This window comes from Podarcis muralis, chromosome 14 (assembly GCF_964188315.1).
Source record: "Podarcis muralis chromosome 14, rPodMur119.hap1.1, whole genome shotgun sequence".
Classification (NCBI taxonomy): domain Eukaryota; kingdom Metazoa; phylum Chordata; class Lepidosauria; order Squamata; family Lacertidae; genus Podarcis; species Podarcis muralis.
This window is the reverse complement of record NC_135668.1, coordinates 47543160-47556211: the sequence shown is the minus strand read 5'-3', so window position 1 is coordinate 47556211 and position 13052 is coordinate 47543160. Positions and strand designations below refer to the sequence as shown.

The 13052-nt window shown below is 46.0% G+C and overlaps 1 protein-coding gene across 2 annotated transcripts in view; it reads right to left on the bottom strand.

The window, feature by feature from the left end:
• The window catches only part of GRIN2A (glutamate ionotropic receptor NMDA type subunit 2A), a 228047-nt gene that overhangs the window by 56195 nt on the left and 158800 nt on the right, over nt 1-13052 (bottom strand). For both annotated transcript variants that reach the window (XM_028706352.2, XM_077918644.1), the window contains exons 5-8: nt 8187-8301; nt 3726-3931; nt 1160-1328; nt 859-1012 (exon numbers count right to left, since the gene is read on the bottom strand). In XM_028706352.2, the coding sequence (XP_028562185.2) occupies nt 859-1012; nt 1160-1328; nt 3726-3931; nt 8187-8301 (644 nt within the window). The remainder of the gene's footprint in view (nt 1-858; nt 1013-1159; nt 1329-3725; nt 3932-8186; nt 8302-13052) is intronic.

Below are 13052 nucleotides of genomic sequence, written 5' to 3'. Positions count from 1 at the left end.
GACTGCAGATCTGCCGGCCTCACCATTTAATCTCTCAGTCCTCACCCTGCCCCTGGGGGATTTCACAGAGCAGGCTGGCTGTTATGTACTGAGTTGAATAGGATCCAAAAGGCAGCAGTCTGATTGGTCCTAGAACAATAGGATTCAGAAAGCAGCAGTCTGATTGGTCCTAGAACAATAGGATTCAGAATGCAGCAGTCTGATTGGTCCTAGAACAATAGGATTCAGAATGCAGCAGTCTGATTGGTCCTAGAACAATAGAGTCCAGAATGCAGCAGTCTGATTGGTCCTAGAACTATAGGGTCCAGAATGCAGCAGTCTGATTGGTCCACAGGAGCCACCCAATCCAGCTCCAGGTGGAAGTGAATCCGCGACCAGATTGGCTTACAGGTGAATTCCGGAATCAGCCAATCACGTGGGGCCCATTGTATAAACAATGTATATAAAACAGACATTCTGGGGGAACTTCCATTCCTCCTCACCACTATGAGCTGAATAAAGAGCATGAAATCCACTCTCGACTCCGAGTATATTTCACTGGCGCTGGCGCTTGTGACCACCTAGCATCCAAAGAACTGCACCGAGAGCATGTCAAACGTGGCAGAAGAAGTTTCTAGCTCCCTGGCTGAAAGTAGCCCCCCGTCTTCATCACTATATTAAGCAGACCAGTCTGCTCTCCAAACTTTTAAATGTGCAATTTTTAAAAGAGTGACAGAAATGTGTCATGGAACTGCTAGGCGTACTGTGCAGGTTTTGGGGGTGGGGGGAGAATGAAAGCTGTCTAAGTATATGGGAAGGGGGGAGATAAAGCTGAATCAGTCTGTAGAAACAGGAGAACGGGGGGGGGGGGGGGCTTACCTAAAAAAGCAGATGGAGACACTGTGCCGTTACTCCGTGACACCATGACGCTGATTCCCGTTTCTACAAAGGGCACCGAAAAATCAACCACCTCCGAACGCTCGCCGTTGATGGTGAGGGATCCCACGGCCATCACGGCTTGCTTTTTGACCACCTGATGCCCAAAGAGAAGAAAGAGAGAAAGAGAAAAGACAGGCAAGGTCAGTCCACCAAGGGAGGTGCGTCCCGTCTCAGGCGAAATCAGAACGTTTGTGTGTGGCCAACTTTCGACTTAAGAGCTCTTTTACCTAACATAACTTACTTCCCCAATCATTCCGTTCCACTCGTTGTTGATCTTCTTCCCGTGCTTGCCATTGGTCACCAGGTAGAGGTCGTAGGTGAACTTGATGGCTTTGGAGAGCTTCTTCAGGATGTCGATGCAGAAGCCCTTGCAACATTTCTTCACGTTCTTTCCTTCCTTGGTGATGTTGCTGATGAGGCAAGCAAACAAAAGCTAACAAACTAAGAAACCCAAAGAGACCTCTTGGCTTTTAAAGGGAGTAGGCAAACACTTGGGTTAGGAGGGCAGGTCTGTGCATGAGTATTGCTAGTCAGGATGTCTGTGCAAAACCTTCATGTTCAGGGGCAGTGTATCTCAATATCAATTGCACAGGGAAATAACAGGGAATGCCCGCTGGCTGCATGTGCTGCTTTGGGTGTTCAGGAAGTCATCACCTGGGTGTGGAAGAGGATGTTGAGCTAGAAACACCTGCAATTTGATCCAGCACAGCTCTTCTTACATTTTCCGTCATGATCATCAAATGACCTAATAACTAGTCATGCCCGTTAATTATTCTGAGCAAAACCTAACTGAACACTACCCTATATGTATCAATATATGATATTATTATATGGGTATTATAGAATCATAGAATCATAGAGTTGGAATAGACCACAAGGGCCATCGAGTCCAACCCCCTGCCAAGCAGGAAACACCATCAGAGCACTCCTGACATATGGTTGTCAAGCCTCTGCTTAAAGACCTCCAAAGAAGGAGACTCCACCACACTCCTTGGCAGCAAATTCCACTGTCGAACAGCTCTTACTCTCAGGAAGTTCTTCCTAATGTTTAGGTGGATAAACAGATACCTTCCCGAGTTTCCTAAAACAGTGGCCCAGATCCAAGACCTACCTCTGACTCACAACTCACCACGTGGAACCCATTTGATTTAAACTTAATAATGTACATTATCAATCCCAAAATGACGCTATTAAAAAATGGGAACAAGATCTAGGCCACTCAGTTGAATATAATGAATGGGAAAGACTATGCACAAAAAATATAAATTTCACAGCATGTTACCTAATAAGAGAGAACTATATGAAAATGCATCATAGGTGGTACCTGGCACCAGAAAGGCTGGCAAAAATGAATAAAACATAATAATAAGTGCTGGAGATGTAAGAAACAAAAAGGAACCTTCTACCATATGTGGTGGACATGCCCTTAATTTGGGAAATTTTGGACCATGATCCACGAGGAAATAAAGAAAATACTAAGAATATCATATAGTAAGAGGCCAGAGGCATTCCTTTTAGGAATTTTAAATGACGATATTCCAAAAGACAAAACTGATTTTTTCTTATACGCAACGTCTGCAGCAAGAATCCTGGTGGCTAAGTACTGGAAAGGGAATCAGTTACTCACTAGGGGAGAGTGGCTACGTAAGCTCTCATAATACTTAGAATTAGCCAAATTGACAGATATAATAAGACAAAAATCAAAAAGTGAAGTGAAAAAGGAATGGGAGTGCCTAAACGAATACCTTAAAAGCCAAGGTTCGAGGACAGAAATCTGGCTGAGTCTGGAATAACCTTGTAAAGTGAAAGGATAAGAAAGAGGGATTTATATCTAGGTGCTAGGATAGAGATGATATGGAAAACAGGAAAATAGGAAGACACAGTGAGAGGTAAAGTGAGGCTGTGGGATTGGTGGAAGTCAATGTTTGTTTTCCTTTTTAGTGTTTATATTATTAATTTGTAAGATTTGGATTTGGTTTTTTTATATGACTGCTTTTGTGTTTTGTGGATTGTTATTTTTCATTGTTTGTTATTGTTGTGTGAAAAATACTAATAAAATTTACTATTTACAGAAAATAATAATAATAATAATGAATCCCAAAATGACAATTCACAGAGTAGTATGCCTTAGCGTTACTACGAAATGAAAAGCAGTGGCTATTACACTGAAAGGCTGAGAAAAACAGCTCTTTTTGCAATATGGGAGAAATCTAGAAAGCCCTCGGAATAAACTAGGAAGTGAACAAAGTGCCCTTGCTCCATACAGAGCTCTCTCAACAAAGGCACAGATATAGGAAGGTGGGGTATGTGGTTGGCCAGAAACACGCACCTTGTTCTAAACTGTCTCATGGCTTTTTCCAGCCACGTTGCAACACTCATGGAAATGGATGGCAAGCACCTCCATCAAAAGAACGCATCTTAGTCCAGACACACGTGGAATGTTCCTTTCGTCTGGTCAGCCTAAGCCAGAATCCAACATGGCAACAACAGCATTGCTGCAACCCATCTGTTGTGGCCTCTCCTAAAATGCTCAGTGTTCAGTGTCTTTCTGGGAAGGATATCGCACATACGTGGTGCCACCTCTGAAAACAGGTGGATTTTGAGGGGGCTTGGGGCTTGGATTCAGTGCCACTGGAGGCCAGATACAGCTTGGCTGTGGAATTGGAGAGCAGAAAGCTAAGATCCAACCCACTGGCCTTCACACTTAAAGCCTTCACCCTTTGGCTTTTTCAACACCTGTCCGGGGGCGGGGACACTTCTCTGCGGAAAGCCCTTTGATGATTGGGGTGGGGAAATCACGGACTTACTTAATGATGACAAACTTCCGGCAGGGCACCGTGTTCTTCACGCAGGTCTCCGTCAAAGGGTCCATGTCCTCCACGATGACAAAAGGGGCTTCTTCCAACGTGACGATGCTCAGGTGGTTGTTGTCCGGCTCACTGTCGTTGAAGGAATTGAACCTGGGCCACACCGAATGCTTATGCAGAAGCGTTTTGTTCTCCCATTTCCCCACCTGCAATGGGGAGATGTGAACACGGCTCAGAGGCGGTTGATCTCAGCATGAGCAAAGCTGCCCATTTCAGCTTATATCTTTTTTCCCCATTCTTGAGGGCAGCTTGCCCTGTTTCCTCAACGGTCTGCAGATTTATTTTTTATAAGCAGCTTTCATTGAAGTTCAATGCATACCCACTGTTACTTTCGGTTTGCAAACAACACGTAATCAATTACCTCTCGCTGCCCAGATTTTCATTGTGTTTCCCTTGCAATGGAATAAATGGGGTAAAATAACATATAATGGCAATGTGATTCTTGAAATTTAGCCAGCGTTACCTGGAGATGCTGGGGATCAAACCTAGGACCTTCTGCATGCAAAACAGATGTTCTACCCCTGAGCTGGGACACGGGTGGCGCTGTGGTCTAAAGCACAGAGCCTAGGACTTGCTGATCAGAAGGTTGGTGGTTCGAATCCCCACGACCGGGTGAGCTCCCATTGCTCAGTCCCTGCTCTGCCAACCTAGCAGTTTGAAAGCACGTCAAAGTGCAAGTAGATAAATAGGTACCGCTCCGGCGGGAAGGTAAACGGCATTTCCATGAGCTGTTCTGGTTTGCCAGAAGCAGCTTAGTCATGCTGGCCACATGACCCAGAAGCTGTATGCCGGCTCCCTTGGCCAATAAAGTGAGATGAGCACCGCAACCCCAGAGTTGGCCACGACTGGACCTTTACCTTTACCCCTGAGCTACGGCCCTTGTCCCTACTGTGCAGCTGCCTCCTATCTTCTTCAGGAGCACCTGAAGCTGGGTGGTAGGTCAGCTGCTTTGAATGCAGAAGGCCAAAGATTCTATTCCCAGAATCCCAGTTTTAAAAGAATTTGGTAGCAGGGGGATGAGAAATATTCTGAGACCCTGGAGAATTTCCAGCGGTCAAAGTAGACAATACTGGGCTAAATACTCCTGATGAGATACAGAGGACTGTCAAAGGCTCCCTGTCCCCTCTTTGCCCAGGCTGCCCCACTAAATCCCCACTGAACCACCAGAATTAATTGCAGAAAAGAGAGAAAAGGCAACCTCTTAAAGCAGGTTTTTGCTGGCTGGTCATCTGAAGGAACAGAGAGAGGCTGAATATAAAACTAAAAAGGAATGAGACTCCTCAAGGATGCCACACAATGCAAAGCTGCTAATCAGTCCTTGGGAATGAATATTGTCCTTTATTGCACAATAAAAGATATTCATAGATCCTTCCACTCTGGGAGCGTGGGCGCTAATTCTCAAAAGAGCATTTAAAGTCTTGGCTGAGAAAGATGATGGATGCTTTGGCGAGGGGGTGTCCATTTTCCCTGCTATTTTGAATGGAAGGAACAATTACCAGAAGCAGAACAGTTTTGAGGAAGACAACAGTATATTGTTAATCAGGTTAACACAATGGGCTGGGGATGAGGCAGGCCAGTGGCGGTGTACGAGGGAAAACCTGATCAGACAGTTGGCTTCAGGGACCCAAATGAGTGAACTTAAAGGAGGAACTCTGCTATATTGGGGGTGGGAAGGGAGCCAGAGGTAGTGTAGTGGTTAGAGTGTTGGACTAGGACCTGGGAGACAAGGGTTCAAATCCCTTACTTAACCACAAAGCTCACTGGGTGACCCTGGGCTAGCTGCTGATTCTCTCAATTAGTGCAAACACAGTTCATGGAAGACTATCCAAGGGCAATAGCCAATGCAGGTAACCAGTTCTACACTGCCATAGATGGTAGCGATTCACACAATACACTTAAAGCACAATGATACCACTTTAAACAAGTCATGGCTTCCCCCAAAGAATTCTGGGAGCTGAGGTTTGTTAGGGGTGCTGAGCTTTGGTAGGAGACCCCCTATTCAAGGAGCTTTAATTCCCAGAACAGTTTAACAATCAATCCCTTTCCCCAGGGAACTCTGGGAACTGTAGTGCCTTGAGGGGAAGATGTTATTTTGCCCATTCTCTTATGCATTCTCACTGGAGATCTAACCTAACAAAGAAATGGTCTCAGACCAATTCTCCACCATATAAACCCCTATCTTGTGTCTACCACCACCCCATGCCCAAACTAAGACATACCCAAATGTTTAGCCCCAGGGTAGACAACACAGTGCTCTCTAGATGTTATTAAACTCCAGCTCCCATCAGCCTCTGTCAGTATGGCTAGTGATCAGGAGATGATGGGATATGTATTCCAACAACATCTGAAAGCTACTCCCAATTTCGGCTTGCCTTTCAAGGAAGTTGCTTCTTCGAGCTCTCAATCCATTTGCCATTTTCTTCACCTTTTCCAGCTGCTGAGCTGACTGGAGGGGATATCGGCCACAGGCTATTGTCAGGGCCGGCCCAACAAATCAGTCCAGGTCCTTTGCTCCCCCTTGTTATTTTGGCTCAGTCTTTGTTCAACTCGCTGCACATTTCCCCGCGCTCGTCTAATGGGCACCGTAAGCAACCGTGTACCCTTGACGGTCATCCGTTTCTTTCCTTTCTCTCTCTCCAGCATTCTTAAACATAACTGCTATTATGCACCAAGAATCATGATTACCATGAATTAATGCACGCCGGCTTTAATTGCTGCCCATATGGAGAATCGAGCCATTCTCTCAAAGTTAAAATGGCCCTTGAGCAGCACGGTAAAAGGTTTTTGGGAGCATGTGACTCGGGCAAAGAATTATACAGTAAATTGTATATAGAAATGATTGAATGTGACCAGCAACACTCTGCTTCATCTCTCTCTCTCTCTCTCTCTCTCTCTCTCCACGTTTAGTTACAGATGAGATTAATAAGGACGCCAGCTTTTTACAGATGGGACTGCCGCGCTGCAACAGTGAATTAATTGAGAGCTAAATTGAGTTAAAATCCAAGCCTTTCCGTGTCATTTGGAACCATCCTCAAATCAAATCCCAGGGCTACCTTTCTTCTCTTTTTTGGAGAGAGAGGAAGACGAAGGGACCAGCTACATGTTACACGTCTTCCTATATGCATAGAAATGTAGTGTGTCGTCACATTCTGCAGTTTGCATGGACTGTATGTTGTGACTCCAAGAATGCCTCTTGCTTGTCTGGATGGCATGCGAATGTGTGCAGAAACACAGCTGACATTACAAAGGTAACATTTGCAATTGTTCTTCTGCTGTCTCCAGCCCTATCTGCCAGACAGTGCCACTCATTGAACTGGTTGTAAATAAGAAGGCAATGAGGTGAGTGCTGGCTGATCACTGTGGTGCTCCATTGACCCAAAAGGACAATTCTCTACTGCAAACCCAATAGTAATAATAATAATAATAATAATAATAATAATAATAATAATAATACCCCACCCATCTGGCTGGGTTTCCCTAGCCACTCTGGGCAGCTTACAGCATATATCGAAACACAATAAAACATCAAACATTAAAAACTTCCTGACAGAGGACTGCCTTCGGATGTCTTCTGTCTCCTCTGTATCTCCCTCTAAAAGGTAAAGGGACCCCTGACCATTAGGTCCAGTCGTGGAAAACTCTGGGGTTGTGGCGCTCATCTCGCTTTATTGGCCAAGGGAGCTGGCATACAGCTTCCGGGTCATGTGGCCAGCATGACTAAGCCACTTCTGGCAAACCAGAGCAGTGCACAGAAATGCCGTTTACCTTCCCACCGGAGTGGTACCTGTTTATCTACTTGCACTTCATGCTTTCGAACTGCTAGGTTGACAGGAGCAGGGACCGAGCAACGGGAGCTCACCCCGTCATGGATATTCGAACCGCCGACCTTCTGATCAGCAAGTCCTAGGCTCTGTGGTTTAACCCACAGCGCCACCCACGTCCCGTGCCTCCCTCTTAGCATCTGCCTAATGGTAGGCTCAGCTTTGTACCTCCAGGGTGTCAGTCAGGGGTCTTTTCCTGCTACCTGGTCCATTTAACTGGAGGTGGGGGGTTTCTGCTCCACCACTGAGCTAGGGTTCCCTCCCTAGCCACGTAGCAGCTTGCACCAAGAAATACCTTCTTTCTCTAGTTTTATGAATATGCAAGCCATGAAGGCTATGTTCTACCTCCACTGTCAGGTGGGCCATTGCCCGATCCATCAGGGCTTGTCTTACATTCCTATGCATTGGATAATACCAAGGGCAGAGAAAGACGTCAATATGCAGAAGGCAACGGCAAGGCACAAAGCAAATAGTGCATGCTCTGTGCTCCGTGCATGAAATTCAAAAGCTATTTTAAGAAATGGAACCGTGGAATTGTCTCTCCTTCTCTTTCGTGAGCCCCAAGGCAGCCCTGCCTTACCTTCTCCCACGACCGGGTTTGATTTAGCACAATGACCACCAGTCTGGGGTGCGCCTGGTAGCCATCTTCGGTGAAGGATAAATCCCTGCCTTCCCAGGTCACATTCATCATAAACCTAGAGAGAAAGGAAACGTTCAAAGGGAAATTAATGAGCTGTCCAACGGTTAATGAGCAAGCTAATTCAGTCATTGGATTAGCTCCGACGAAACATGCACCATAAATCCTCTCTTTGCTCTAAAACCCCTCTTTTTGGGGGGCTGAAACCAAATCCGCCATGTACGCGCTGGGGAATTAGTCCCATTAAGATCGGCGGCGCTTAATTCCTCTGTAAGTGTGGTTTTGCAGCCAAAGCCTGCAGGGCTAAAGGCACCAAGAGGCTGTTCCTTTGAAGTGGCAGCCAAGCCATTATGCAGATGTGCCCAATTCTGCAAAACACAGGCCATTTCTTATCCCTCCACATAATAAGTTAGACTATGAGAGATGAGCCAGTATGAATGGTCTGGAGAGCATCCACTGCTTCTGCTGGGCTGCTGCAAAGTCCCTGCATTGGCCAGGGCAGGGGAGTGTCTCAGACAGAGAGCACATTTAAGAAGATCATCCCCCCAAGCCCCTTCACAATATCTGTGGGACCTTCAGAAAAGGAGTGCCCAAATTGTGGCCAGATTGAAAATATCATTTATCGCTGGACCTGCAAGGAAAAGTACAGCAGTGAGCAGATGTGCAAGACGATGCGCGATTAATTTAACAGTCCATGCGGCGCACATCCAGGATTTCAATCTGCGTTCTGCCCCAAAGAGAGAGATGCCTGTGCTTTCGAAAAGGGGTCGTGATAGGAAACGAAGCCTGTTGCAGATAATAACACACCTAAAGCACACAATAATGATTCTGATAAAAACCTGCATCTGTGATTTTGCAGCTAAGTGCCACCGGGAGTGTGATACCGCGATACAGAAAGGAAGAAATGGTTGTGACAGTAAAAAGACGGGCTTTATTCATTTGAGCCAAGCATCCGTTAGCTTATGCTGCAGTTGCGCTTGTTTACCCAGTGGGATCTGATGAGAATTTATTACCTGTTTAGATCTTGAGCTGGCTTTTCCATAAACCTCAGCACAGCTTACAAATGTCAAAGGCATCGCTCATTCAAAGATTTTGAAGCAAAATGAGAAAGAACACAATTCAACACCTATAACTGTAACAACAGCAGAGTAGAGGCAATTTCAGAAGGCTCTGGGCCACTAAACATTGAACAAGGAAGTTTCAAATGCCAAGCAGAGACAGAAAAAGAGAAAGAGAGAGGGCACACTAGGTGGATTCTTCCACAATTTTGTCCCACCATCAAAAAGTCTCTGCCTCTGGTACCCAAACAATATATCTCTACTGGTGATGGGATGCAGAGACAGGCAGAGACGTGACTGTGGAGCCCAGGCTGGTTCATAGGGGAGGTGGTGATTCATAATACATCCTCATCCTTGATTGTTCAGGCCAATGGCACTGGGACTTGCATCACACTTGCAAACATACACGCAATGAATGAAGATGCCTAAAGCTCCACATGGCTCGATCCAGTTGTGTGGCTCCACTCAACGCTCCAGTGTGTGCATTTTGGACCAGTTGCTGTTTCCAAACTGCCTTTAACTACAGCTCCACATAGGTCTCCTGACAACAAGACTGGGAAACCTTTTTGCTGCTCCAGGAGGTCTTTGCATGTGATGTTCAAATGTCAGTGGTGGGAACAGACAGAGGCAAAAGCGGGTGGAGGAGCAATTATGAAAGTTGTACAGGTGGCTAATGCATACCCTCCAACATTTCTCTGATAATACGGAAACAGTGAGAGGCTGGCCCATTAGCCAATGAGGCACTGCCCCACCAACTTCACTCAGCCAGACCCCACCTGCTTGCCTTCTTCCTTACAGCCTCCAGGAGGCAGCACTGCCTAACAGCTTCCTCCTCCGGGGTCTCAGTGTTGCCCTTGCGGAACTCAAGAAGGCAGGAAGATGGCGCCAAACCTAGAACTAAGTTAGCTCTGCCTGCGATCAGCTCTGCTGCCACCTACTGTTGGCCTCCCAGCCTTCCACACAAGTCCAGTTGCAATGAACACCAGCCATCCTTGCAATTCTTCCCAGTCCCCTTCTAGGGCTCATGGAATTAGTTTCATGGATCACAGATCTGAACCAGCAAGAAAAAGGGGCTGTTAAATTTTAGTTTATTCTAATATCTTTTTAGGCAATCTTTCATTTCATTATTTCTTGAAATCTCATTCATAACACTTTCCAGAGCCTTTCTTGAAATATGCTGCAAGGTATATGATACAGGAAAGCTGCTTCTTTGTTGATTCCAGAGATTCAGCCGTTCCTCCTGCGAACAAAGCTTTGGTTCAACTACGCAGCAAATCGGAAATGTGTTCAAGCACAAGCTGAGCTGAAATATCAACCAAATCCCCCATCGGACAGCCTCCTTGCAGGGCTAGCTTGGAAGAAAGCAAGTCCCCATCTGCATTATACATTTGAAGCAGTATCACGCCACTTTAAATGATCGTGGCTCCCCCCCCCCCAAAAAAAATGGAATCCTGGGAAGTGTCATTTGTTAATGGTGCTGGGAGTTGTTAACAGGCAAAAAGCAGCAACATTAAAATAATGCGCATCCCTATGTCATTATGGGCTGGCTCAGGCATATGCATAAGTCATTGGTTCTCGGGAGCATCAACTTGCATGTATGAATGAAGCCAGCAAAAACAAAAGGACCTGGCCCATTACCAAAGAGCAGGAGAGCAATTTCTCAAGCCTGGAAAGCTATTAAGTCCATGCTCGGTTTTATGCTAGTAATAGATTGTTCCAATCATGTTTTGCCTAGCTCTGTAGCAACTGGGAAAATGGATTTGCTGGGTTTTGATCGGCAGAAACAGCACACTGTACCCAGGATAAATCTTTACAGATGTTATCAAATAATGTAGTGTTGGTTCTAAGTCTTCGACACTGGTGGGAGATTTCTAGAATGCTGTTTCTGAACATTTAAACCAAACAGCTTTTTGCCCCCTCAGCCACCAGGCCTTCTTGATTATGGTTATGAGAAGAAGAGAAGATCCCATCTAGTCCAGCATCCTGTTCTCACAGTGGTCCACCAGATTCCTCTATGGGAAGTCTGCAAGCAGGCGCACATCCCCTCTCGGCCTCTTGGCTCTTCATCTCAGCTCTCACCCAGGTGCCCAACAAAACTCACATATCACCCCACGAAATCCGACAATGAAGAGGGTTCCTGGAACCTGCTGACATCGTCCTAGTCTCTCACTGCTTTTATGTGTAGGCACCCAGCTGGATGGAGCTTCCTCAACCTTCTCATTCAGCACTACCCATCATAAGAAGAGCTCTGCTGGATCAGACCACTAGCCCATCTAGTCTAGCATCCTGTTCTCACAGCAGCAGGGGAGCAGGTGGCGCTGTGGTCTAAACCACTGAGCCTCTTGGGCTTGACGATCAGAAGGTCGGCGGTTTGAATCCTCATGACAGGGTGAGCTCCTGTTGCTCTGTCCCAGCTCCTGCCAACCTAGCAGTTAGAAAGCACACCAGTGCAAGTAGATAAATAGGTACCGCTGCATCAGGAAGGTAAATGGCGTTTCCGTGCACTCTGGTTTCTGTCATGGTGTCCCGTTGCTCCAGAAGCGGTTTAGTCATGCTGGCCACATGACCTGGAAAGCTGTCTGTGGACAAACGCCGGCTCCCTTGGCCTGAAAGCGAGATGAGCGCCGCAACCCCATAGCAGCCTTTGGCTGGACTTAACCGTCCAGGGATCCTTTACCTTTTACCATTACATCTCACAGAAGCCAACCCCCCAGGGTCCCTTCCAACTCTACAATTCTATGATCCTATGAATCTGTTGGAAACCCACAAACAGGACACAAGCACAAGAGCAGTCTCCCACACCTTCCAACATTTATCTGATGAAAATAGGGGTGTCCTATTCCATCATAAGAATTCTATTATTTATACTCCAGCCACCTGACTGGATTGTCCCAGTCACTCTGGGAGGCTTCCAACATATATAAAACATAGTAAAACATTAAACATTTAAGAATTCCCTATACAAGGCTGCCTTCGGATGCCTTTTAAAGGTTGTATAGTTGAGTATAGTCCTTGGCTCAGGAGTCACATAACTCTATATCCTTCCACATTTCTCTGATGAAAATCAGGATGTCCTAAGGAAAAGTGGGATATTCTGGGATCAAATCAGAAACTGGGACTGCTTCTGTAAATCCAAGGCTGTCCCTGGAAAATAGGGACACTTGGAGGGTCTGCTATCCCGTCCTACAGCCTCCAACATCCTGCATTCAGCTATACTCAACACACACTGTTCCTCGCTTAACCAGGTTCAGTTTGGTGGGTTTTCTGGCCGATCAAAAAAATGGAAAATAGCACATCCTTCCATCTTTCCCTGGCCTCCACACACCTCTCCCGTTCCAGCTGCTTTCTCAGCACACCTCAGAAACGCATATTGTTTCTCTCTTCCCAGAGAGCTTCAACCAGCCCACGAGAGATCACAATATATATTTTTTAAATTAGTCATTGGCAGAAGAGCTTCAGAACAAAACTTCTGAACCACAATGCCATCAGTCAGTCGGTGAAAGAGCTATTAGTTATCACAAAAAATGCAGACTTTTAGGAGCAATCCTATGCATGAGAAGCTGACATAAACCAAGCTGGTGTAAAGTTAAAATGGATCTAGACCTCGTTCTGCTATTTCCACTCTGCCCAAGCCTGGCAGGAGAGGGAAACAAGCCTTTAAAATAGTAGTCTGTGCCAGGTTTCCAAATCACATGGCTGAGATGAATGGTTTGGGATTTAGCACAGGCACACATCTTCAGCATCTTCAGCA